The sequence below is a fragment of the Anopheles funestus genome, chromosome 2RL, assembly GCF_943734845.2.
Source record: "Anopheles funestus chromosome 2RL, idAnoFuneDA-416_04, whole genome shotgun sequence".
Classification (NCBI taxonomy): Eukaryota; Metazoa; Arthropoda; class Insecta; order Diptera; family Culicidae; genus Anopheles; species Anopheles funestus.
Genome location: NC_064598.1, coordinates 14,931,177 through 14,956,528, shown reverse-complemented (window position 1 = coordinate 14,956,528; position 25,352 = coordinate 14,931,177). Strand labels below are relative to the sequence as shown.

At 43.0% G+C, this 25,352-nt stretch overlaps 3 protein-coding genes across 5 annotated transcripts in view; 2 read left to right on the top strand and 1 right to left on the bottom strand.

Annotated features, from left to right (window-relative positions):
- The first annotated feature begins 552 nt into the window (after positions 1 to 552).
- Positions 553 to 1,810, top strand: LOC125765130 (DNA excision repair protein ERCC-1). Its single transcript, XM_049430022.1, has one exon. The coding sequence runs from the start codon at positions 862 to 864 to the stop codon at positions 1,621 to 1,623; it is 762 nt and encodes a 253-aa protein (XP_049285979.1). The 5' UTR covers positions 553 to 861; the 3' UTR covers positions 1,624 to 1,810.
- A 10-nt stretch (positions 1,811 to 1,820) lies between these two features.
- The window catches only part of LOC125764909 (RNA helicase aquarius), a 39,321-nt gene continuing 15,789 nt past the window's right edge, over positions 1,821 to 25,352 (bottom strand). The window contains exons 3-5 of the mRNA XM_049429618.1: positions 6,010 to 6,550; positions 2,377 to 5,147; positions 1,821 to 2,301 (exon numbers count right to left, since the gene is read on the bottom strand). Of these exons, the coding sequence (XP_049285575.1) occupies positions 1,918 to 2,301; positions 2,377 to 5,147; positions 6,010 to 6,550 (3,696 nt within the window). The 3' untranslated portion in view covers positions 1,821 to 1,917. The remainder of the gene's footprint in view (positions 2,302 to 2,376; positions 5,148 to 6,009; positions 6,551 to 25,352) is intronic.
- Positions 10,654 to 24,077, top strand: LOC125765068 (probable G-protein coupled receptor Mth-like 11). 3 transcript variants are annotated; one of them, XM_049429927.1, is made up of 8 exons: positions 10,677 to 11,000; positions 18,222 to 18,257; positions 18,971 to 19,782; positions 19,960 to 20,258; positions 22,488 to 22,566; positions 22,661 to 22,806; positions 22,898 to 23,320; positions 23,454 to 24,077. In XM_049429927.1, the coding sequence occupies exons 3-8, from the start codon at positions 19,451 to 19,453 to the stop codon at positions 23,489 to 23,491; spliced, it is 1,317 nt and encodes a 438-aa protein (XP_049285884.1). In that variant the 5' UTR covers positions 10,677 to 11,000; positions 18,222 to 18,257; positions 18,971 to 19,450; the 3' UTR covers positions 23,492 to 24,077. The 3 variants fall into 3 exon arrangements, with proteins under 3 accessions (XP_049285885.1, XP_049285884.1, XP_049285883.1); XM_049429928.1 differs by lacking the exon at positions 18,222 to 18,257 and having other exon boundaries at positions 10,654 to 10,784; XM_049429926.1 differs by lacking the exon at positions 18,222 to 18,257 and having other exon boundaries at positions 10,685 to 11,000.

Sequence of the window (25,352 nt, the reverse complement as noted above, 5' to 3'; positions counted from 1 at the left end):
AAACAATTTAATTTTTTTGCCAAAATTTTCCAAAAAAAACGTAAGGGGTAAGCCTTATGAAATTTTCGAGTTGAAATTTTTTTTTAATTTTTTTCTAATTTTTTATTCTTTTTTTCTTTTAAAACATTATTTGAGTGAAAAGAAACTTATTGCAACAATTTCGCATTAAAATAAAACAAATTTTAAAATTTTGTAAAATTGCTCATAAAATGGCAAGGGATAAGCCTTATGAAATTATGAAAGTTGAATTTTTTTTTATTCTTTTTTTCTTTTAAAACATTATTTGAGTTAAAAGAAACTTATTTCTACCAATTCGCATTAAAAGAAATCAATTTTTAAAATTTGGCTAAAATTCCCAAAAAAAAAGCTGAGGCTATAGCCTTAGGAAATTTTCAAATTTTTAGAATTTTTTTATTTTTTTATTAAGTTTTACTTTCTCTTTTATTTGAAAGCATTATATGAGTGAAAAGAAACTTATTTCGCACCAATTCGCATTAAAAGAAACCAATGTATAAAATGATCGGTGCCGAAAACATCGACGAAGCGCGCTTTCTTCGGCAACAAGAATTTTGAACGATAAGTTAAGTAAATGCTTTAAAAAGGAGATTTTAAGTTTAGTCATAAAGATGACTCGTTATAAAGATAGTAATAAGGCTAGGCGCATAAAGAATTCCTTCGACACGCACATTGCACTAATTCCATTGATCGACCTTTTAAACATCGATTATAAACCCGTGCTGAATATTTTTAAAAAGAGCAGCCGTCAAAACGGTTAATAATAAACAATAACAAACTGTTGCGCGGGAACGAAACACAATTCCTTCTTGCCGGTCGAAACTGAACACGAAAAATTGTGCAAAAATGGACGACGACGATGAACTGTTTGCGAGTCTAGATATACCACCGGCAGCAAAACACTCCGCCGTGAGTGAAACCAAAGCAACGCCTAATGAACCTACACCGTCCACCAGTGGTGTAACCGGTAAAGCCGAAACAACCGTCGTTGTGGCAAAGGTAAACAAAGGCCACTGCATCCTGGTAAATCCAAAGCAGCGTGGCAATCCGTTGCTAAAAGCCATCCAAAACATTCCCTGGGAGTATGATGACATCGTGCCGGACTATGTGGTCGGCGCAAGTGCATGCGTTCTGTTTCTTTCGCTGCGCTATCACAACCTAAACCCCGACTACATCCACGCGCGTTTAAAGCAGTTAGGGAAAATGTACGAACTGCGTGTACTGCTGGTGCAGATCGATATTTCTGAACCGCAAAATGCGTTAAAACATCTCACCCGCATCTGTTTGCTGGCCGATCTGACGCTGATGCTCGCGTGGAACGCCGACGAAGCTGGACGGATAGTGGAGAAGTACAAGCTGTTTGAAAACCGACCGGCGGACTGGATCATGGAAAAGGCAGAGAAGTATCCGCATGAGAAGCTGGTGCGGGCACTTACCACCATTAAACCGGTCAACCAGACGGACGCGATGATACTGTTGCAGAACTATGGTACGCTGGGAAAACTGATCAATACCACCGAAGAGAAACTAAGCATGTGTTCCGGGTTAGGGCCAAGAAAGGTGAAAAAATTGCACAAAACTTTTAGTGAAAACTTTCGTAAACAGTAACTGCTATACTGTGGTTGTTGATCACAACGTTAAAATTAATTAAATTAAGTGTTTATCTCTGTCCTTAAGTAAATTACGAAATAAGTTCGCCAGAAACGTATCTGTCCATGGTTTTTGTTTAAAAAAAACAGCGTAATATCACAAATCGTGAAAAGTATGAAAAGAAGTACATAATTCAACAGGAACACAAACACAAGTTATTAGTTAGATCGTGCTTTACTATTACAAAGAATCAAAGTACATTGAGCGACATTTAAATGAAAAGTTGCCTTATTGCTTCTACTATTCTCATCATTAATCCTCTTTCTCCTTGTCTTCTGACATCGGTTCATCGGCAGGCGTATCCAATGCTTCCTTTTCCGTATCCTCACCGGTAGCCACCACCTCAGTCTCTTCCGTTGCTGATGCTGGTGGAACAGTTTCCGATTCCTCTACAGTTCCCCGTTTTTTACCACGACGCACCGGCGGCACCACCAGTTGTGCTGTTTCCATCGGTTCAACCAAATCGCCTATTTCGTTACGAATTGGAGTAGGTTTAAAATCTTTCTTTGCCACCGCTTCCGCCAGACGTTGCTTTTCCGCTTCCTCCGCTTCCGCATCGGCCTGCTTGATTTGTTCATCCATCTTTTCCTGCTGCTGTTCCTGCCGTTGCTTCTCGAACAGTGTTTTCATTTTTTCCTAAAACAAAACAAAAATATTCAAAAGTAAGTTCTTGATGCGAGCGAGCGATCGTAACAATCAAACAAACCGTACCATTTCATCGCGAATAACGTTCACCTGCTGCATGTACATTTGGTACACGAACTGTGCCATCTCCGTCATATCCTTTACCGATCGTAGCGATGATTCGGACGAGGATGGATCGGACGCATTGCTGCCAATGTTGAGCACACGATCGCCAGGATATTTCTCTGCCGGTTTTAACTGCAACTCGAGCGGTCGGTTCATAAGTAAACGGAATGCTGGTCGCAATTCGACGCAGTTCTTAAATAGACCCACACGTCCGAAAATGTACAGCCCAAGACGGGCACGGCTCATCGCCACCACGAGACGACGCACGTCCCGGATGTGACCGATAGTTTTCGTACGCACAAGGGACAGCAGTATGTAGTCGTTCTGCTGACCCTGGTACTTGTCGACGGTGGTCACTTTATGCGGTTTGCCAAACATCGGGTTGGTGGCGCAACGCGACTCAATCACATCGCGGATCAGATGCTTCTGACCGTTGTACGTGGTGAGGATGGAAATCTTCTCCGCTGGATAACCAAGCAGCCGCATGTACATAAACACCGCCACCACATACTCTGCTTCGGCCAGATTCTGATAAAAGTACGGATTCGGTTCCGATTCGCCCACACCATTAAAGTCCTCCACGTTGATCAGTTGATACTCGAATGCGAAACCGGCATTGGCACGACAGTACTCGGGCCATTTGTGCACGTGCTCCAGATCTCCCAGACGACTGTAGCGCCACTTATACAGCTCACAAATGCTCGACCGTGCACGACCCTGTCCGTCGAGATCGATCGTTGGCACACCGAGGCGCACCAGACGCGTAAACAACGACTGTTCCATGTTGGAGTACTTCTGGAACGCCATGTTCTTAATGACGGGCGGCAGCTGGTGATGATCACCGATCATAATCCAACGCTTCAGCCGATTGTACCCATCCATAGGGTTCTGCAGCAACAGTGGAATGAACGTCTCGATCTCCAGTATCTGTGCCGACTCCTCCATCAGGATGTTATCGTACTTGAAGCCCATAGTGACCAGCTCCTTCCGCTTGAGTGCCGCATGCGTACACGTCATGGCGATGATCTTTGCCTCCTTCACCAGCAAATACTTCGAGCGATCCAGCCCACTGCGCAGCAGCTCGAATGCACGGAACTCCTCCAGCTCGGCGAACATGTGCGAGATGTATCGGAAGCAGCTGCGCGCAATGTACATGTTCTCTTCGTAAGTCGCACCACCGAACAACGGTTGCGGAGCATCCTTGAAGAACCGTACAAACGGGAACTGTTGCTCGAAATGTTCCCGTGCTGGATTACCTTCCGCACCGACACTAGTGCCACCTTCACATTCGAACTCGCTCAAAAATTTCTCCCACCTTGCCACCACGTGATATAGATAGAAGTGACCGGCCGTTTCACAAGTGTATGCCACATCACCACTAACACCGAGCGACTCTTGCAACCGTTGCACCTGTCCCAGCAAATCAATGCGCTTCGAAAGCACATAATTCACCCGACCGTACCGGCTGTAATCTTTCTCCGTTTCGAGCGATTCCTCACCATGACCCAAACGCAACAGATGCCGCTCGTCAATGTCGAGCGCCATGATCTTCTCGAACAGTTGATTTAACGCTTGATTCGAATGCGTCACAATCAGTGTACGCTGCTGCGGGTGGTTGTGGTACAGGTTGGAGATTATCTGCACGGCAACATCCGTTTTGCCCGTACCGGGTGGACCGACTACGAGCGTTAAACCTGGCTGCATTCCCGCACGGATCGCCTCGATCTGTGTCGGTGTAAAGCGGATCGCATTCTTCTTCGGCTCGTTGTATTTGTACGGACCACGGCTCGGTATGCGATACGGTTCCACGCGAATCCGTTTTGGTAGCTCACCTTCGGGCTCTTTGCTTTCCGTATCTGAGTCAGAATCGTTTTCCTTCGGTACATCTTCAAACGTAAGCCGGAACGGTGGCTGAAGCGTCGAAGTTCCTTCCTGCTCCGCCGCCACGATCTCGTACGACGGGAAACTACCCGCCACATGCTCGTAGTTCAGAAAGGTGTCATTGAAATCCAGCACCCGTGCCTGATCCGGCATGCGACTGTAGTGAGCCGCACCGGGATCACCGTATCCGAGCAGAATATCGTGCAGCCACGGTGGTACGACGCACTCCGTATTCATCAGATGTCGGATCGTTTCCAGCACTGCCTTGAAGTTGTTTTCCTTCGGCTTGCGGCGCATGATAATGTTAAATCCCTCGTACACATCCTCCTTGCCATCGTCTTCCTCGCCCGCACCGGCCTGTAACGTAGCATCCATATCCAACCGATACTGGTTCGAATCGAGCCACACGCGGAACGTTCGTTGTTCCCCAGTCAGCTGCGGTCGTTGCTCAATACCATCCTCAATGACGCGCCCATTTGCATCGAGCATTCCCTCGATCTCACAACCGCGCACATGCACCAATCCGACCTGTGGTACAAAGTGCTCACGATAGTCGTACTTGGTACCGATCGGTTGAGTCGGTCGTACCGTCACCAGAAAGCATACATCATGCTTGCGCAGATTTTCCCATTCTTCCTGCACTTCCTTGCGTACATTGAGCGTTACACTGACGTCCGCCCGTACGCGTGACGGTTTCTTTTCGCCAATGTGTGGCTTGGACACTTCCACTACAGCGAACGACTGGATGGGAAGAGCCATACGGGCCCAACCGCCAAACACAACGTCTCCATCCTCCGATTTCCAGGGCAGCATTCGACTGACGGCATCTTCAATATCTTGCCGGATTTCATCTGCGGGGAGGGAAAAAACGGTAGAATTTAGCAAGTTGTAACTTCTCGTGAAATGATAAGAGAAATTAGAAAAAATAAGGAAATAGAAGAGATGATAAAAGCGTAACAAGAAAGGTTTCTACTGAGTACATAATATCACGTCACATGGAACAGAATGAAAGAACCATGGGTCAATGTCGTCAGGGAAGAAGAAATTGAAGCAACAGATAAGATGTACAGCAAAGAGCCAAAAGCTGTGATGAATCTGGCGAAAGCATAAAGTGGTGAAGGGTTCTATCCGGCGAGCGCAAGAAATTGACCGAAAACGAAGAATACTCTGTGACGTTGGTCTCTGTTTTGTTTTCTCTGAACGAACTGTGGAACATTACACGCTAGAAGCTCCATATCGAAGACAAGCAATAAGCACCCTAAACCCCCATTATAATGATGTATCTCATCCTCATCTACTCAACCATAGTGTTCCATTACAAGTCTCAGGGATGCTAGAATCACAGTGACGTATTCTACCTTGGAAAAAAACTAATGCTACAATAACGAGGCCTAACGTGTTACGGATCGTTACAGGGGGTTAGTTTTCGAAGATAATTCTGGCCCTATTAAGATTATTCTTATTTAATTAGATAGCAAATAATAGCCCTAGAAGACAAGCAACACATGGACTACACAGGATATTTATCAGGGTTTGGAAATTAATACAAAATTAAAAAAGGATTTGAGGGAACGTCAATTAAGAAACCATCCGAAACGAAGATTTTTCAATGCTCTTTGTTAACTACCCTTTGACGAATGGAAATCATAATTCAAATAAAAATCTACTTAACTTTATTAGTCCAATATCGAACCTTGATTAAGAGATACTTACACGTCGACTCCAGTCGAAAGAGATTAAAGTTTCGCAACAGATAATCGTGCAGCGTTAGGAACTGCAAGTTCAGCTTCGGCAGTGCCAAACACCCTTCACCCGAGTAGAACTCTGTCGGGACGATGTTTTCGTTCCAGATGACATCCTCGGTCGGATAGAGGGGCATCTCGTTCAATGACTCCAGCTGAGACACGCGTCGTTCGTGCCGCGAGATTAGTAGCTCCCGCAGGAACGTTTCATCCGTCCGGTGCCACTCGAACGGGGCCTGCAGCTTCTCCGGGACCAGATTTAGATAGCAGGCAATTTCCCGCAAGCTGGCACAATCCAGTGCACCAAAGTGCTTCTCGAGCGATTCACGCGTATCAACGTTCGCTACGTTAGACAGCGCAAACAGACGCAGATTGGGGAACTTGGCGAATGCTGCCTTCTGGAGGGATTTGATTTTGGCGTAGTGCAGTTGTGTCATATCGTGGTCAGTCAGTGGATCCCCCGTTTTATCGTTTATCTCGAAGCGGGCGTAGAACTTAAGCATATCCAGCAGCTGCAATGGAAGATGAGCGTTCGAATGGGTTAGCGTTTATTGCTTTTCGGTTCGAAATTTAATACCTAAAAATGGCATTCATGGAATTTGCAATGGGACTGTAAAACAAAATGCATACACGATAAAGAAGCTGTGACGCAGTGTTAGTTGATAACGTGTTACTGGCGTATGACACAAATCAAGCGTTTTCTAGCAAAACCGCAGTACGATTTATCACCTTTGGAATAAGTTTTTTACTGCTACTGAATGTGTTTTGGCTATGTCTAAGCATGAACAAAAAATTAAAGAGTTAAAAAATGCGCACAAATAAAACTATTACTTCGTCGTTTGCTACAGCAAAACCAGAAACAAAAATCAAACGTTTTGTTTCTAATTTCTTGCCTGTAACTCTTTCATTATCAGTAACAAGGAACAAGACAAATACCTTGTTAAGGTTTAACGTTAACTTTCCTATCAGCAAATAGAGAATGACAACAAAAAATTTAGACATGATTTGTTGCTTGTTTTGAAAACATTCACACGTAATAGATTTATTCTGACGCACATGTGTACCACACAAACTGTGGCGTATTTCTAATTCTTAATCATACTAATGGAGCACACTTTGACATCAGTCAGAAACAGAATAGGAATCTGAAAGCAATTAAAGTTTTCGAAGAAAAAAGATTACTTTTTTCCTCGTCATTGGTGATTTTTGTAAAGCACAAAGCGATTATGGTAAGCTAAAAAAATCCTCATCATTTAAATGTAAGAATTCTTACCAATAACCAGTATCAACAATGGCTTACTAATAGATTAACATTGGATGCTGTGTGAAAGTAAACAGAAATCTCTTAAAGCCTTTGCCGGACAGTTTCTATCTGAAGGATGGATTTAGTCTTTTGATCCTCAAACTTCACACTGATGGAAGCTATCTGAGAGTCGAGATCGAGAAGCCATTTCAGGTGCTTTTTACAGCAAATGATCTACAAGACTGAGGAAAGCAATCGGGTGCAAAATTAATAAGCCTAAGAGCGACGTGATACTAAGTGATCGCACCTGATCGAGTCGTCCAAACAATTTCTATTACTTAGAATTGAAAACTAAGATCAACAACAACATTGAGAGTGCTGCAAATCTGAAGATATAAAGCTATAGATTGTAGTAACGTATAATTCAATTCGTAGAATAACTCCGGAATACCTGATCGAATCACTTTCCATAATTTATTTTAACAGAGATTGAGTTGTAGACCGAAATTGAAAATGAATGAATGACTGGAGATAAATAATTGACAGATTACGGCATTCGTTCTTGAGTGGCTTAGAGGTATTCTGCCCAAAAGATACAAACTTCTAAGTCTATCGGTATATCGTAGAATCAATCAGAGTACTCCTATTCCAAATCGTGATCGATCGATCACATTGCAGAAGTTCCCCCAATGATCGTTACAGCCATAAATAAGCATCCTAAGAAATGCACTTTAAACATTTATCTAAACTGCATCCATCGTTCAAGTTTTCGTCAGAGTAGCATTAAAAAGTTAGAACCGTAGATTCGAACCAAAATTGTCTTCCACACTCTAATTCTTGGATTGCAACCAGCTACGAGTGTTAGTCTATTTTAGGTGTTTCCTTTTTGCTTGATCCATTTCGTTTTCTACAGAAGTAAAGCGATACATTCTGTGTGTGTGTGTATATCTCAAGATGATACGCCAATAAATATTGATTACGAGGAGCATCGAGTTTCATCATCATTTGGTATGTTGTGCTCCTCCTATCAGACGCTCAAGTTTTCCAAAACTGCCCAAAATACAAATTCCATCCAATTCCAGTCTCGAGTACACAATTAATCGTCTACCATAGGGACGGAACAAATGCTGCCGCAGTAAAAGTCCAGAGTTTTGTTTGCATTCTAAAGTGTTCGATAAACAGCAAACCACTTCATCTTCACCGTGGAATAAGACGTTAAACCGTCAAAGGCACATTGTTTTCGATGGGGACTTGTAGAACAAAAAAAAAACCAAGCGACAACGAAGACAAATCAACGAACGAAACGAGACGGGCAAAAGTGGATTAAAGTTTTAATTCATGCAAAACAGATGAATGTTCTTAAACCTTCGGTATCAAAATTGTGGTTCGCCGGCATTAGGCTAGCGCTGTGCTGTGATGTATGATGTCACGTAAAATGAACATTTTCCAAATGCTTATTTGCTCTTCGCTCGTTTCCATTTCGGATCCATTTTATTCTGTCTAGCTGATGCTACAAGTTGCCACCCCTCCAATCATCCCCAATGCCTGCCCATGCCTCAGTTCCACATAGACTCATCTATGTGGAGCTCTACAAACAACAATATAAAATCCCGGAAATCGCAGGAAAATTCACTTCCGTTTGAGGTTTCTCCGGCATTGCTCGGAGGCTCGATGCACAAAGAAGCGACCCCGCAGCATCCACACTATTCCCATGAACATACACCAGTCACATCACGGAACTAAGTCAAACCTTCTGCCGTCAGGCTTATTGTTGATGGCAGAAGAAGAAAACAAGAAAAGATAACAAGAATGAGACTAAAGTTTTAACTTTTCATTCACTGATGGTTGAAGTTCTGCTGGCTTATGGTTGATAGTCACAACCAGCACAGACTCCAACGTTTTTTGCAGGAACATTGTAGTTGATACCCAAACATTGTGGTTTTTTTCAGTAAAACTATTCCTTCAAATGCGATATTCTCGTTAGCTACCGATAGCGAACATTTTAAAAATAAAATTTTATGCTTTGCTTCATTAAACACAAAACCTTTAACCATAGCTCTAGGTACAAGGAATTATACGTAGTATTATGCTCAAGAATGAACGGCCCCATAGCAGAATGACAGAATGAAGAACCATTTTACAGCATAAATAAGGACCGGCCCATGAGATTACACTAGCGAATAAATCAACAGATGGTCATCAATCACCAACGCTGACAGAAGAAAGGTTCACTGAATTCAGCATTTACCGGCTAAAGAAGAGAGGCAGCAAAAAAATAAAAAATAAACACCTCTATCTTCACGGTACACTCTGCCCAAACACGACGGACAACACCAGTTGCCAGAGTAGGTCCATGTTGGGGGTGGATTGTGCTAAAAGCATTCCAATCAAACTGATTTTTATTTTTATCTCGAAAAACCAACCAAAAAACGATTGCAATGTCGCCAAAGCGAATGTATTAATGTTCAACAATTATCGTGTAGCAACAACAACAAAAGAAGAAAAAAAGAAAGACACACAAATACACATAAAAGCAACAAATCGATCTACCGCACACAAAGTAATACATAACATGTACAAATAAAACAAAACAAATTATGTAAACATGACGACAACATACGACAAAAGAATGAAAAAATGAACCACTTCTTAATGTAAAGAACCGCTTACGCAACATAAACAATGTTTGATGAAGAACAACCAACAAATAAGGTAAAAGAACAAGATTGGATAAAACGTTTGCGTGTTATTGCGGGTCTACACACAATTAGTCCTCTAATATGTTGGTTTGTAGTTTTTTAATAAATCACCTTAAGCATTCCAACCTTCCACGCACACAAGGGTTAACTATGGGCATGTGTGCCAGCGACGGGCCAGAACTGCCAGAGGACGGTCCCGTACGAAAGCCATTCATCTTTTGAATTTCAACCCACCAACTCAGTTAGTCGCAAGTTCAACTATTCCAAATGTCAGTATCGAGACCGCTTGTCGTCCCCGCAGATCCCCTCCCAAACACGGGACATGATAAACCGTGTTACTGGTGCAGCTGTTGTGGGATGGCCGCCTTTCCACATCCACAACACCGTGGCAAAAGGACGCACCCTTTAAACATGCCCTTCGCGTAACGCGTTCCACTATCAGCTGTGTTTGCGTGGTGTTTGTGTGTGGTGCGGCTGCCGGTTTTGCTACGTTTTGCGGCCAAACAGAGAACAGAGAGTACGCGCGCATGAGGGCACGCACAGTTCGCGCAAAGCATGTTGCTGTTCGTGCTCGAGAACACACTGTACGTCACGCAACGAACGAAAACCCGAATGGAGTACCGAACCGAACCGTTTCCTTTGGAGCATTATACGATCCCGAACGCAAACCATGATACAGCCACCAAAGCGCCAACTTTGGCGTTCGGTGTTGGCGCGCCGAACGCACGTTAGTTTTGCTCTAGCCGTCGCATCGCACGGAAGCGAGCGGGCTCGCGTTTACGGATCGATCCGTAGAAATTACCGGTACGGAACACAAAACCACGGCCACCATCGAACGTTGCGTACAGCGGAACTTGGTCCGCACACACACACACACAAACTACTACTGGCGCTTATCGGCATCTTTTACTGGCCCGGTGTTTTCATCCCGTGTTCTGTGTTGTTATATGTGAAGAAGAAAAGCAAGTGAAGTGGCAGATTAGATGAAATGTGAACCTCGAGCACTCATATCTACTACAGGTACTTATGAGTTCGATCAAGTTGTTACGAAACAAAAAAAAATACAATATTCAAGACACCTAGCGTAATAAAGTGTTATCAAAGTGATGGAAACGCCTTTCTAAATGGCGCCCTATCATCCATTATGGAGATTTTCAACAATATAACCACCATTAAGAGTCCAAAGTGCAGAAAACGAAACGTCAAACAGTGACCAAATGTATTTTATTTCGCCCCGAACCCGATAAACGCGTTTATGTGCAAAGAGTAAAGAAAATGCATAATCAGCATCACATTCTTATCGGACACGCAACACACAACAATAGGAAGGAAAGAGGGGAAAAAAACGCTTCATATATCTTTGGCAAGATAAACCCAACCCAGTCCGATTGTTGTTGTGTGCATTGCGTGATCATATGAGCTGCATACGCAAACGTGCCGGCGTACGCGATTGTCGATGCATATTTAAGTGCGTTCTCGTTCTCGCACTCTGCGGCGCAACACGCCGCATTCTCTGCTCATATACGATAGAGTTCTGATACAACAGTGTGGTGCAACAACGTGCGTCAAACAACACGGTGTGGAGGAAGTGGATACCAAAACAAAAACCAGAATCATCGTCATCGACTCCCCGGTAGCCGCAAAGCGCTAGAACTGGATTATCTACGCGCTCATAACACAGCTGAGACGAGTTTCGTATCGTTTGCCTCCCCTTGTTGTTTTTTGAAAGTAAACACAACCGCGAGATATGATACCGCCAGGTCATCAGGCACGTGCCGTTGATCTTGTACGGATGACTTCGACACCGATGGAACGAGCTTTGTGATTCGTGGGGAAAATGAGATGAAAACTCTGAGCCAGCCAACGAAATTACTAAACTTCCAACGAAGACCAGAGAGAGTCGCAGGTCACGAGGCACCTTTACTTTGTGAAACGGTCATTAAGTTAGGAAGGATTAGCAAAGTTTAATCGGTTCACATACCTTGAACTTCGTCGAACATCGAGACAGGACCAGGTTTTGGCTGGTGAACAGTTAAGGATGTGTTGTTCCGTGCTTGGTCGAGAACGTCCGCGTTACAACTCCACAGATTGGATTTATGTAACACGTTTTACCACAACATGCTGGAACTAGACCGCAATACACCCTTCCAAAAGGCTTCAGGAAGATAAACGCGTATGCCGGTTTGGGGTTTTAAAATATGGAAAGCAAGGGATTTTGGTAGGATGAATATTCCATACAGCAAGCCTTTCCGACTTTCAAACACGTCACAAACATTCGCTCATTCGTTTACAAGACTGGCCGGTAAGGGGAATTTTTTGGTCTCTACGTTTTCAGGACCCGGTTAAATCATTCTTGCTTTTATTGGACGATCTTGCCGACCACCTTCTTTCTTGGACAGGCAAAAGGATACACATCAAAGCGAACTCACATTCGCTTTCTCCACAAGAACTTTTTCACCAACAAAAAAAGAGAGCTTCACACAAACAAACGATTGTTACGATAAAAAAGTCCTTTCGAAAAGACAGGCACGTGGTTGATGGTTTTGCCAGCGGTTTCGTTCTCCATTTCATACTCCATACTCCGATTTACTACCGGAAAGGTAAAATGAAATGTGACGTCTTTTAAATTGTTCCTATCAATAAATAATTTACTTACGCTGTGTAAACTCCTCTAGCTTTTTTTATTCTGACGAGGATTAAATACTCAATTTCCTATAATTGAACGTGTCTGCCACTTGACAGTGTTGCGCGAAATCAATTTTTCCAAGGGAAAAACTATCCGTGATGTTGCATTCCAAGGGTGCAATGACACGACACAAGTCTCTCCTCATCGAGTGAGTAAAAGTTAAAATCGTACAAACTTTGCCGAGCCGCAATTAAGCGTGAAAGCTGCCCGAAACATGTACGTGTGCAGAGCGACAGAGTCTGACATATCTGGCTGTAGATATGTGATCCTGACCTAGAGTTAAAAGGGATTTACATTGAAGGGTAGGATCAGATCTGAATGACAGACAGGGTGATAAGCTGAAAGCTTTAAACTGTTGGTGCCTTCTTCATGACCCATTTGAGCTGTTTGGTTGTGTGTTACATTTTGCCACCAGTGTCTCCTAATGTTTGACAACAGTTGTTTGCTTTATGTAAAAATATCTAGTGAATAAAATGTAGCCAAAGAATGATCCCCAAGAGGAATAAAACTGCATACAAACAAAAAGTGGTAAAATGCACCCGTAAATGTGCAAACATTTATAGCAAACAAAAACACAGTTTGTGCAGCCCTGAACCGGTTGCCTTATTAACATCCAATAATAATTTGCAAACCTCCTCTCCTTCACAATCCCCCAATCACAAACCGCTCGTCTCACAATTAACATTGTCGCACACCATCCTTTGTGTCTGGGAAAAAGCACAGTATCCAAATGTTGCCAAAAAGGTTCAATATGTACATAACACATTTTATTTCCTCGTTAGTTCGCTTCTGTACCTAAATCGAAACTCCGCGAAAAGGAAGAGAAACACGGAATGAAAAATTAATTAGCAAGTTTGCACTAATCGCTACCATTTTATATGACTACACATGTCCTCCTACACAGCTGGAATTGTCCAATAAAAGCCTTGGGTAAACTTTCGCTTTCTCGGACAGACCAAAACAGTAGGACACATCAAATACAGGTCGCCATTCTGGGGGTGTTTTTCAATTTGCACACAAAACTCACAGTTTCAAAACACCAATCAAGCTAGCAAAACAAATCCGCCAGTCGACGGACAAGAATTCCGGAAACAATTTCCGCTCTGTGCAATACCATTTCCTGGACCAGATACAGATGCAAACCGATGCACCAACAACGGGATCAACGGTACATCATCACGTTCTGTGTGCATTTTAATCAAATTTTCAAGCTGTTATTTCCTTATCGTACTGTACGCTTGCCCGGGGTTCGATAGGACACCGAGCAACATGGTTCCGTTTCATGTTTGGGGCACTGTGCCAAGTAATTTTTCCCCCAGAACCATTTTCACGGTCACATGACGACCTCGGGTTTTTTTGGGGGAGATTTTTTCTTTCCTCTTCGGTTCTCCCTTTTTTTACGACGCAACATACCAATAAAAACATACTTCAGCTTCAAAGTTTCCAATTGTATACACCCGCACCCGGTTGGACGCACGGGTTGGGTTTATTAGATTTTTTGGACAATGTTTTACGCAACACTATCCACTGACATTCCAGCTCTCCATAGACCTTCCTACCATAAATGGTTTTATGCCATGCGTTTGGGTTGTGAACACTTGAAAAAAAGGGACAAAGTGATCACTTTTTATTAGAAGAAACATATTTTCATTCAACTTCCAACTATTTTGTGCTAAAGAAGAAAGCGAACAAGCATGATATAGTAAAACAATTGGACCGGAAAATATTGCCAACTCGCAGAACAAACAACCGACCGATGTAATGGCATGAAGCTATGGTACATGAATCAGTTTTCATTAGATTTTTTTTTGTTTTTCAATAGCAGTTATGGAGCTTTATGAATTGAAGCCTTTGATCTTAACCAACCATTGCACTTATGAAGAATAAATTCCACAATTCTAGAGGACCCTTAAAGCCGTAACTATGTACAGAGCCAGCAACACCATCGGTGTGTAATTATTAGTTGGAAAAAGTTTCAACATGAATTCGAAACCATTGTTAAATTGTATAATACTACCCATCGCATGTTTCTTGCCCGGAAGTATGGCATTAGGATAGAAAAAAAGGAAAGGTAAAGTTTTCCAACATAAATTTTGCTTTGTTTGCCTTAATCCATTTTAACACGTTTAACACTTACCGTGTTAAAGCAAAACGCTCATCCAAAAACCGGCACACGGAAAGCTGCTTAAGCAAAACAAAAATAAAAAAAAGTTGCTTTTAGTCCGAAAAATTTCGCATACCCTATCGATTGCCAGTTTACCGTCCTACCAAAAAAGGGAAGTGGTGTGAGGATTGGTCGTCCGTAAGCGTTTACCTCAAAGTCTTCCTAGGCGATTGGCCATGCTACGTTATACATTCAGCGGCTAACTCCCTGTGTCTAACCCAATATGCGGTGTCATTTATCAGCGCCCCAGAAGTGGAACTTTACGCCCTCTGCCACTTACATCCCCCAACCACACACAGCCAGAGCCCGGGTCAATCAAGCTGGATGGGATGAATTTGTGCCAGCTAAGCTTTTCCCGTTTGTACGGAAATCGGAAAGGCTTTTGTTTTTGTTTGTTGCAGTTTGTGGCTAAAGTTGGCCAAATTTATAAAGACATTCAACCCGGAATGGATTCGCTTACCGTTCTGTGATTCATGAAGCAACAAGCGAATACCCTTTACTTTGGGGCCCATCCAACATATGCGCATCAACAGACATACAATTCCCTATCGGAAAGATACTCTCGTTCTTGACATTCACCTTTTTTGTTTTTTGCACGGAGTCAGGCACGGAGTGAGAGCTTAGTGAGACGGAACCGGGCTTCGTCGTCTAACCCTACACACACACGTGGGGAAGCAATATTAATGATGGCAATCGTAACATGCCGCTTTAAAGTAATGTACACGATACGCACCGACGAGGAAGTATTGGGTGGATTGAGCGAAACTTGTACCGTTCCGATCGGTTTACGATTCCCCCCGTACACTACCCTGAAGTAGCTTTGTTCTTTGCGAAGTTTTTGTCTCTGTCCAAACCTTCTCTACCCATAAAGATAAATCACTTACATCGCGACCTTGAACGATCGACACAATACAAAAATACACACAGAGAGAGAGACGGTTCTCAGTGACTCAAAAGCCGAGATCTCAGAGGATGACGAACAAGAAAAAAACCGGCTCCCATCAACCCACCCACTAGCACTGCCGCCTATTTGTCTGACCCTGTCCGTCTATCCAACGGCAACAAGAAATCCTGCCCTTTCTTAAATTGCAAATGGTTTCACTGCTCAAGGCCCCACGTCACAGCGAAATAAGTCATCAGAGCGACACTTGCGAGACAATATTTTTCAACGAAAAAGGCAACCGCGACCACACACTACGCTCCACAATCCGCGAATACATCCGAAAGCTTGCCGGAGAAGGACAAAATTAAATTCATTATTCCTAGCAGCGTGATCACGTCGCTCGCACCCGACATAATGCATGATCGGCAGGATTTTATGCAGATGATACCGCAAGTTGGAACGTGGCGCTATTCCTAGCTGCGTGAAGATAATGTCGGACGTAGATCATTCTTCATATTTTCCTAACCTCGAACAACTCCGAACGGGCTTTGCATATACGGGAGTACGAGAGTACCGACAATAATGTTGACCATTTTTCACCAACACTCTAACGATCCATTAGCCGAGATCCGAGCAGCCGGAAGATGAAACGTTTCGCAAACGCGCTTTTGGAAAAAGAATTGCCCACTGTTTGGGAGGGGGTTTTTGGGTGTCTACTGACGTCGGCAAACTTCCCCAGGTGATGGGATTTCCCCAAGTTTCTTTAAGGGAAAGATAGAAAGATACGCGCTACACCTTGCTCTAGAATTATGTATGTTTATTTACTCTGCCACATTGGTTCATGAGGCCGGAAGCGATTGACATGCTTGTAACGTTTCTACTAATGAAAGAATAACACAGAACGGTAAAGAACTTGTCCTTCATCCCTTAGAGCTAGGTGAGACGTTTCTGGTTTAGCTATGCTGCAAAATTATGCTTTAGTTGGCAATTGAATCTTTATTCGTAGGAATGGCATTCGTGGAAAGAACCACAAGATTTCGTACGCTAATTAGTCATTAGAAGGAAGTTTACATTCTCCACGGAAAGTACGGCTAATTTCCTTTCAACACAAAATTACCCTGCCCTGATGGCAGAATGTGAGCTAATTAAAGTCTTGCGCTTCACCAGTAAATCACATTATTAGACAACTCGCATTCAAGGACGTGCTAGTGAAGTTCCAGTTCTAGCCTCATCGATAGAATTGAATTGCAGAAATAACTAAGTTTACCATCTTGACGTAGATAAAATTTAGTTATATGACAGGCAAATTATGATCTTTCTAACAATGCTATCTGGCCAACGTGTCTGGTCCCCGTTAAGGGAAGATGTCGAACTTCCTATTGCCAATCGAACTAAAAGGCACCAAACTCTGCCATTATTGATTGCACTTTTTTCATACCATCCTTTCGCACTATACGGTCCATTGCATCATTTGCACCACTTCCAATCACAGCACCTTGGCAAGTTTATTTTCAATAACATACACACACACCGTATACTGCAATCGGTAGAAAAAGAACCAAAATAAACTGTGCAACGAATTCCAATAGATGAAGCAACCCCAAAAAGAGAGGACAAAAAAGCATCACAACTTTCTTGTTATATCACGACCAAAAGTTATCAAGTTGAACTGTGGCGCTGGTTTTTGAGGCCAGGTGCAGGATGCTACTATATTTCACCCACAGGAAGATTGGACGGCACTCGGATCTTTCGGAATGCTCGGTAGAGTTTGTGTGATTTGTTCGAGCACGAAATAACAACCGTCGTCGTATCACGCTGAGGGCGTCAGTACCACCAGTTTCAAAGGGTTTCGAAACCATTATCCCGTATCACCGTTACGCTGGATAGTGCGTGCAGACATTCGAATAGGATGGACAAGTTTTGTGATGTCCAAATTGTGATGACCAAATCCAAATCAAAACAGTTGTAATTCCTTAAACAATCACTCCCCTTTTATTTGTGTATATTTAGCTCCTTTATTTGATTAAATTTCACTTTGCATTTATGGACAGTAGGCAGCTTAAGCCTTCCATATCTATATAGACCAAGATTAGATAATTTACCAGACGTAAACATTCCAAGGAGATAATAACAAACACAACAGCAAAAAAATTGCGTGTGAACTGCGAACGAACGAACAGACGATAACACGTTTGTTGTTATAAACAACGGATTGTTTTGGTATTTAATTAAAATTATAAAAAAAAACAACCAATACTTTAGTGCTTCGTCTACTAAACGTTCTTCAACGTGGTGTGCATTTACGCCTCTACAAACACTTTTTTCTTTGACGATATAATTTGTAAAAGAAATTTCAAACTTCATGGTTGATTTTTTTTGGTTTCGTTATATAAAACAAATTTCAAATAAAAAAAAAACAACATAGATTGGTATGAAAAAGTTATCTTCATGCTTTTTTCATGGTGATTTTTGTCCGTTCACTCATCGTTCGCTGCACACACTGTACAGCAGCCGCAAGGAAGCGAAGCATCAAGGTGTTTTCAGGTAGTTACCCACCATTAATTAAATTCCTTTTTGGCGTACGAACGATTCTGCCCAATCCGCACCAACTCACACACTCCACTACATGTCCCCCTCGGTTCCGTTCTTCCATCATCCGACGAATATACATTGTCTCGCCGCGCAAAAACCCTTTGCTCTACTTAGCCCACTTCTCTATCCTTGGACCACTGACTGAGTTAATGAATTAACAATATTTTTGTGATATTGCTATTTTTTTGCCTCTCCTTCCATTGCCCGGCTTCCGGAACGGCAGATCTCGGCCATAATGGAAAGGTGCGAAGACGTACGCTTTGGATGCGATTTTACTTGTGTCTGCATCATCTTCTACTCGATCTCCCAGTGCGGAACCGAACATTAAGGCACACTTTAAACGGTTCCGATAAAATGGAGCTCCTTGCAAATATACATTAGCGAGCAGCTTTTACCCCGTGCTGGGAAATGAGAAGAAATGGGCAATGAGCGTGAAAGAACAGCGAAAGAACATTTTCCCGCTTTCGAAAACCATTCGGTCGGTGTAGATTGTTTTAACGAAAACAAAAAAAAACAATTCTTCCAAGCTTCTTCATGCTCGGTACGGGGCAAACGCAAGCAAACACTCCCTGTTGCATCTAGTGCCGTAATTGAAGAAGGAAAAACAGAACTCAGCCACTGCAGTTCTTCTTGGTGACTTGCTTTATTTTTTTTTCCTTTTACAGTTTTCCCAACCCCAGTCAGACGTTTAATAGCAGTTGGATCAGATTTCAGCTTCTCAATTCCAACTCACCACCAAAGACAAAAACCTCCGCGCGCAACCAAAGTGGAAATGTGCAGCTGAAAGTGGGCAAAGAATTCACAAAACCGGAAGTGCAGTTGCAAAATGACGTCCAGTGATTATATACAGGAAAAGTATTAAAAGAGCGGAAATGAAAGAGAAAAACTAAAGCAAAGAAAAAAAGGAACAAAGGAACGTGAGACCATTAAAAAAAAAAAGACTAACCATAATAAAGTAAACGAGACGGCGGGTCGTTTAATGAGGGAAGTGAAAATTAGTGCAAAGTGTTTTGAGAAAGGTTTGGTGAAAATTGGCGAAACAACTAAAGCGTAGCAAGAAGAGCCCGGTCGTGTGCGTTTGGAGGCGGATAGTTGGAAAAGTCCGTTAGCTATCATAACACACCACCATAGTGAAGACAGACGATATGACCATGCTGTCACGTGACAGCAAACCGATGGCAAGGACAATGGCACTGGTGATGATGGTTCTGGCAGTAGTTCTGCTGCTGGGTACCGTCGGTACAGTGGCCGGTGAGCTGGTGACAACGTACGACCAGAAGGCTAACCAGTGTTGCCAGGACACGTACATAGTCGACGGTAAGCAGCAGCGGTGTGTCCGGACCGATGGTAATTACACGATGGAAATGCAACTCAACTGCAGCCACAGGTACATGATCTTCCGCCAGATCGAGCAGGAGGTGTACGTGGACGAGTCGGGCAGTTTGTTCGATGGAGAATATCAGATCCAGCGCAGCGAGTAAGTGCCACGTGCCGACGTGTCTGTAATGCTGGACACGCAGAGGGGGTTTTGTTCTATTTTTTTAAATATCTTCCTCCCCGAAAGGAATTACAGCACACTAACTCTTCGTTCTATTTATTGTTTCTACTTTGTTTCTGCTGTTGCTGCTGTAACGTTACGCTTGGGCGTTACTAGCTACTGTGTGGCGCACACCTTGGACGGTGAAAGCACGCAACCGGTGTTTGTGGTGTGCTTTAATATGGCCAACATGGAAACGATTGCGACGATGCTCGTCAGCAAGGGCATCATGATGCTGATATCCGTTTTCTTCCTGCTCGTCACACTGTACATCTACTACATCATTCCGGATCTGCGCGAAACGCAGGACAAAGTGACCTCGGCCGCCGTCGCCAGTCTGGCAGTGTTCATGTTTCTTCTGAGCGTGGTCCAGCTGTGGGTATCGCTAACGCACACATCGTTCTGCACGGTTATAGGTAGGTGCCACCGAACAGCCAACAGTTCCCGGTCATCGACAACGATGAACGGGTAAATGAGGTGGAAAATGGAACCCGGGGCATGTTCATCCGCTTTTGACGGGTGGACGATTACCGTTCGTGTGGCGGCAACAATAAACGGATTGCAACGTACGAGGGAGTAAACACAACCTGACGGGACAAAACGCTCTCGCCGTAGAAGCCACGCCAATCCAAAGTGCCAGTTGGTCCATTTTACTAGGAAAGTTTTACCTTTCTCCACCTTATGGTGAGGACGGGGGGGGGTGGGTCCATCAAACGATCGATTTGGTTTGGGCTAATTGAAAACTCATTCATGCTTGCAGACTGATGCACTGTGTCTGATGCAATAGTGCCACTGCAACTGACTTTGGAGCGGATTTTACCGTTTCATGGCCGATGGGTTTTTCTTTCTCGCTTCCTTTTTCCGCTTTTCTGTACGATGCATGTGTTTCGTGTTTGCGCGGATCGATGTGCGGACCAATAATGGTCCGGATTCAATGCAATTTTCTCAGCAAAATGCTGTTCACTAGATGAACGATGGCACACAAAAAACTCGGGAACATAAACTCTCATCCCGAACGGGTAAAGTGTGTCGTATTGTATGATTGATGGTTGGCAGCCGTCAATAAAAGATGATCGATTTACTAATCGAACGACTATTTGCCCCGAACGCGAACCGGTTCCGGATGGTTGATTACCGAGTTAGACGTGGATACCGCTACGGATTAGGATAAATTCGAACAACATAAATCGTTCATGTTTTTGCCGTGTTTTTAAAGCATTTAATTTTGGGCATTCATGTGGACGGTTGTTTTTTTGTTGAAGCGGCATTAAATTGAATTGATAAGCTTCGGAATTCATTAAAAGTTCAGTGTTTGTGCGAAAATGATCCTTCCTTTTTCTTTAGATACCTTTTTTATCGGATCTTTCTTATCAACAAAAACGACAGCCCCATATGGTTCTTACATTCTTGTGTGTCATGACACTGTTTTTGACAAACTTTTTCCTCATAAAAAGGGGTACAATGTTTAACGTACTACTACTGTTCCTCAAACAGCTGTATGATAAGATGCGTATCTGCTTTACCGTTCTCGGACAAAGAACCAAGAACCAACCAAACCACCGATGACGCCCGGTGACAGTAAAGGTTAACGTTACGGTGACCGAATAATGATGCCACGGAGGAACCCGGGTGCCCTTCTGTCGATGGGTGAAATTAGATTGCAAAATAGAATGGAAAGAAAACGAAAAAAAAACCGAATGTAATTAGCATGCTAACGAGAAGGAGAACGCAATGAACTGGCAGAAGTGCAAATACGGTGTCCAAAAAATTTGAACTCATAGCAAGGTGACGAAAGCTTTCCCTTTTTCTAAGAACCCGGCCTGGGAAATGAAAGTGAAATTTGTTGTTAGGCAACAAAGACAAAAAGAAAGAACCTCAAGAAATGGTAGAAAGGAACCGGAAAGCATCACTACATTCGCTGCGTCGTGTTGAGATTAAAAAACTTTTCCAACATCGCATCGCACGTTTGTTGCCTTCCAGTCGTTGCACGCCTTTAGAGGAGGTCTCTCCTTGTGAAGGTTAAAGCACAGTGTTCCTTCTATTGCTTCTAATACTTTACGACGCTACTAAGATACTGATGGATTAAGGAACATAAATTGAATCGTTGGAAAACAAATCGCCAAAAGCGATCCGCTAGCCGGAACCATTGAGTAGGGAAAACGAGAAAACGTTTCCTAACCGGAAGAATGTCACGCGGAATGGTTTTGGTATTTTCCTAGCTTTCTTAGTGCTGGTGGGATTCGAAAATGACAGAGAAAAAAACACAACCAACAATTGGATATTTAGGTCACCGGATTCAAACATCGAACACGGTCAAACTCCCGGTCGACGAAGAATGGAAGAGAGACAGTGAGAAATTGTGTCCTTCCCCAAGAATCTCCAACAATATCTCCATTCTGTGGTCTCAAAAGCGTTCAAACCGATCTAGTATAATTAGATAAGTACGATGCTGACTAAAAACGGAAGAATGTTATTGTAGCACTTTCGGTTCGACCTACAACGTACTAGTGTTAATGTCCTCGACGAAACCCGTATTTGGAAGCGAGGATTGTTTTTACTTTACGACATTATTATGTCAACCCATCCGTGTTTGCCGTTCTAAACAACCGACCTTTGCGCATCCTTTTTTGTATGCCCCGATACAGCGTTCCTGATGTACTTCTTCCTCATCAGCTATTTCGCATGGTTGAACATGGTCATGGCTAACGTATGGAAATTGACAGTGTAAGTATGGTCTGGGCCCCTGCCAATGGTAACGTTTTCTCATTGATTAATCGGTTTTATCCATCCTTTCGTTTCCGGCTTGGGGAATTTATAGTGCACGTCGATGGAAGATCAGAGAACGATCCTGGTACGTCCTGAACCACATCTATGCCATCACCGTCGCTGTGACGTTAACGACCATGGTCTACATTTATCACAGCCGGTATCCGACCCTTGGCGAGATCTCCTGCTGGTTCCGAAGTGAGTTTTTCTTCCCTTAAATGGAGCAATGTGCCGTCTACCGGGCAAATCCAATCATTTTACCTTCCATCCGTTCTTCCATCGTTTCCAGCCGAACGGGAACAGTCGTACTTCGTCTATTTACCGCTGAGTGTGATGCTGAGCATTAACATTTTCCTGTTCGTCTGGACCAGCGTTCATCTGCATGCGAGCGGTGACGACCTTAGCCCGGATCGGAAGAAATCGCTCCGGTACAAGTGCATGCTGTACCTGAAGCTGTTCCTACTGTCCGGGCTCATCTGGGTGTTTGAGATACTGTCGTTTCACATGAGCGAAGGTTTGGTGCCACAGTCCTGGTTTTGGATTATCGTCGACGCAGTCAACTGCCTGCACGGGGTACTTATCTTCTTCGTATTGATCGTCTGGCGGCAGCGCATCAAGCGGGAGCTGGCCAACCGACGGTTGTTCTGCTTCCGGGCACCGGCCCGTTGGGCCGAACTGAAAGACGACGAACAGGAGCATCTACACGATGAAGGTAGGTGTTTTTTTTGGTGGCGCGTTGATTAGAACAAATGCGTACATTGATCGAAACGGCCACATGCCATTCAGGTGTATGTCAACCCTAAATAAACCTATTTTTTATCGTCCACACACACTCACACGTACAGGACGCGATACGGGGAAGTATGATCTTATCATCAAGTAAACAGAACCTTACGAAACATCGTACCGAACATCGTTGGACCCCATCGTGGAGATACCCGCCCCATCTGGCAGCAAAATGCTGACTGGATCAGCGCACCTCTACCATCGGTGACCTCATTCGTAAGTCGTTAGATAGAGAACCTCCCGTACGGTGTGTTCCCTCCCTGGAAGCGCACATAGTCCAGTAGACCATCATTTTACACCCCAAGCGGTTTCCCAACGAACTCATCGAACATGTGAAGATGATTTTTTACCACATTCGATTCGGTGGTTGGCCAAACACTTATAGTTACGCGCAAATTGTTAAGCGTAGGTTACGTTTAGGATTTTAGCTATGTAATGTTGAAAAAGTTGATGAATTTATACTTGTACACACATCTTTATATATAAAAAGTAAAAATAGTGGTTGCATTGCGTCAGGAGTTACTTTATCTACTTTTGCTAATGCTGCCTTGCCCTAGCCCCACTGCACCGTGTGTGGTGGCGCGATGATCGAGGTAATGCCTAAGTCTGTTAATGAATTTACACACAAACACCGTAATGTGGAAAGTTTGAACTACATACAATAAACTTTTGAAACAGCTAAACTTTCGGACCACCCCGTCGTGTTCATGCTAATATCACAACGAGTTTCCAGGGTAAATTAGTTCTACTAAATAATGGAATGTGCTGATTGCATATCTGGTGACCTTTTTTCACCTTGTTCAGGTAATAACTTTCGAATTAAGCTTCCTGCTGCGGATACTTCGGATAGGAAGGTATACCAATTCCGGTCGCTAACAATGGAGCAGGAATATTTCGAACCAATATCCGCTATGTCAAGGACGAAACAGCCATCTCAATCGCACATTGTAGAATGTGCAATAAAATTCGACCCGTTGCCCTAATGGAACGGGGAAGGAAGATTATACAATCATCGTAATAATAAAGTTTGGATTGATTGCACTAAGCTAATCCAGATTTAAACAACTCACTCATAAGCCCGTTTCAACGAAATAGACTGGATGTTGAATCGAATACGTAATCTTTTTCATGCTGTTAGCATGAAAGTAAGGCATTGCAATTAAATGAAAACCATTTAAACGTAATCGGGCTTGACAATAATACGACCAAAAGATTTAATCATTAAATATAAATAAACAATAACCGTAATCGAGCATTTCAATTGGTACGAATATTTCTCTTCGCAGTTCTTTTTTGCCATTTAAACTCAAATCTTTTGATGTGCTGTGATGTTTCTCTACTAAATGAAATAATTGGAACATGAAACGAATTTTTTTCTGCTTTGCTACTTTTTTTGCTGTACAATTCTGAGATATTGCTGGCTTGTTTCATTGGTCGTATGAATAAAATTAATAACTGCTCTTCGTACTTGAACGCTACAATGACGCAAATAGAAGACAAAACATTAATAGAATCATTCATTCATACGGCACTAGACAAGTTCATTGTTTCGATTTTTAATTCAAACAAATGGATTCAAGCTATTTTCGTACGCCTGCATTATTCAAATTAAATGGCTATTTATGTGTTGTCCATCACTCCGAATTAGTTCCATTAGCCTTCATTAACGATGAGTAAATCTGGATTTTGCTATTCATTTACTCCATTAAATCATTAGTCTGATAAAACAAAACACAAAACTAGGTATACCTTTGGTTTTATTGTACGAAAAAAAGAACTCCACAACTCATAACCGCTGCTTCAAATCGCCATAATTATGGAGCACTTGACATCCGTTTATAAACAACGTCAAACGCCAAGTTACATTCTGTTTATACTGACACGTGTACAATACTTGTACGATCAAAACCGCCATCTGCGCCAAACGCTTACAGGGCTCTCCAGTGCTTTTATATTAA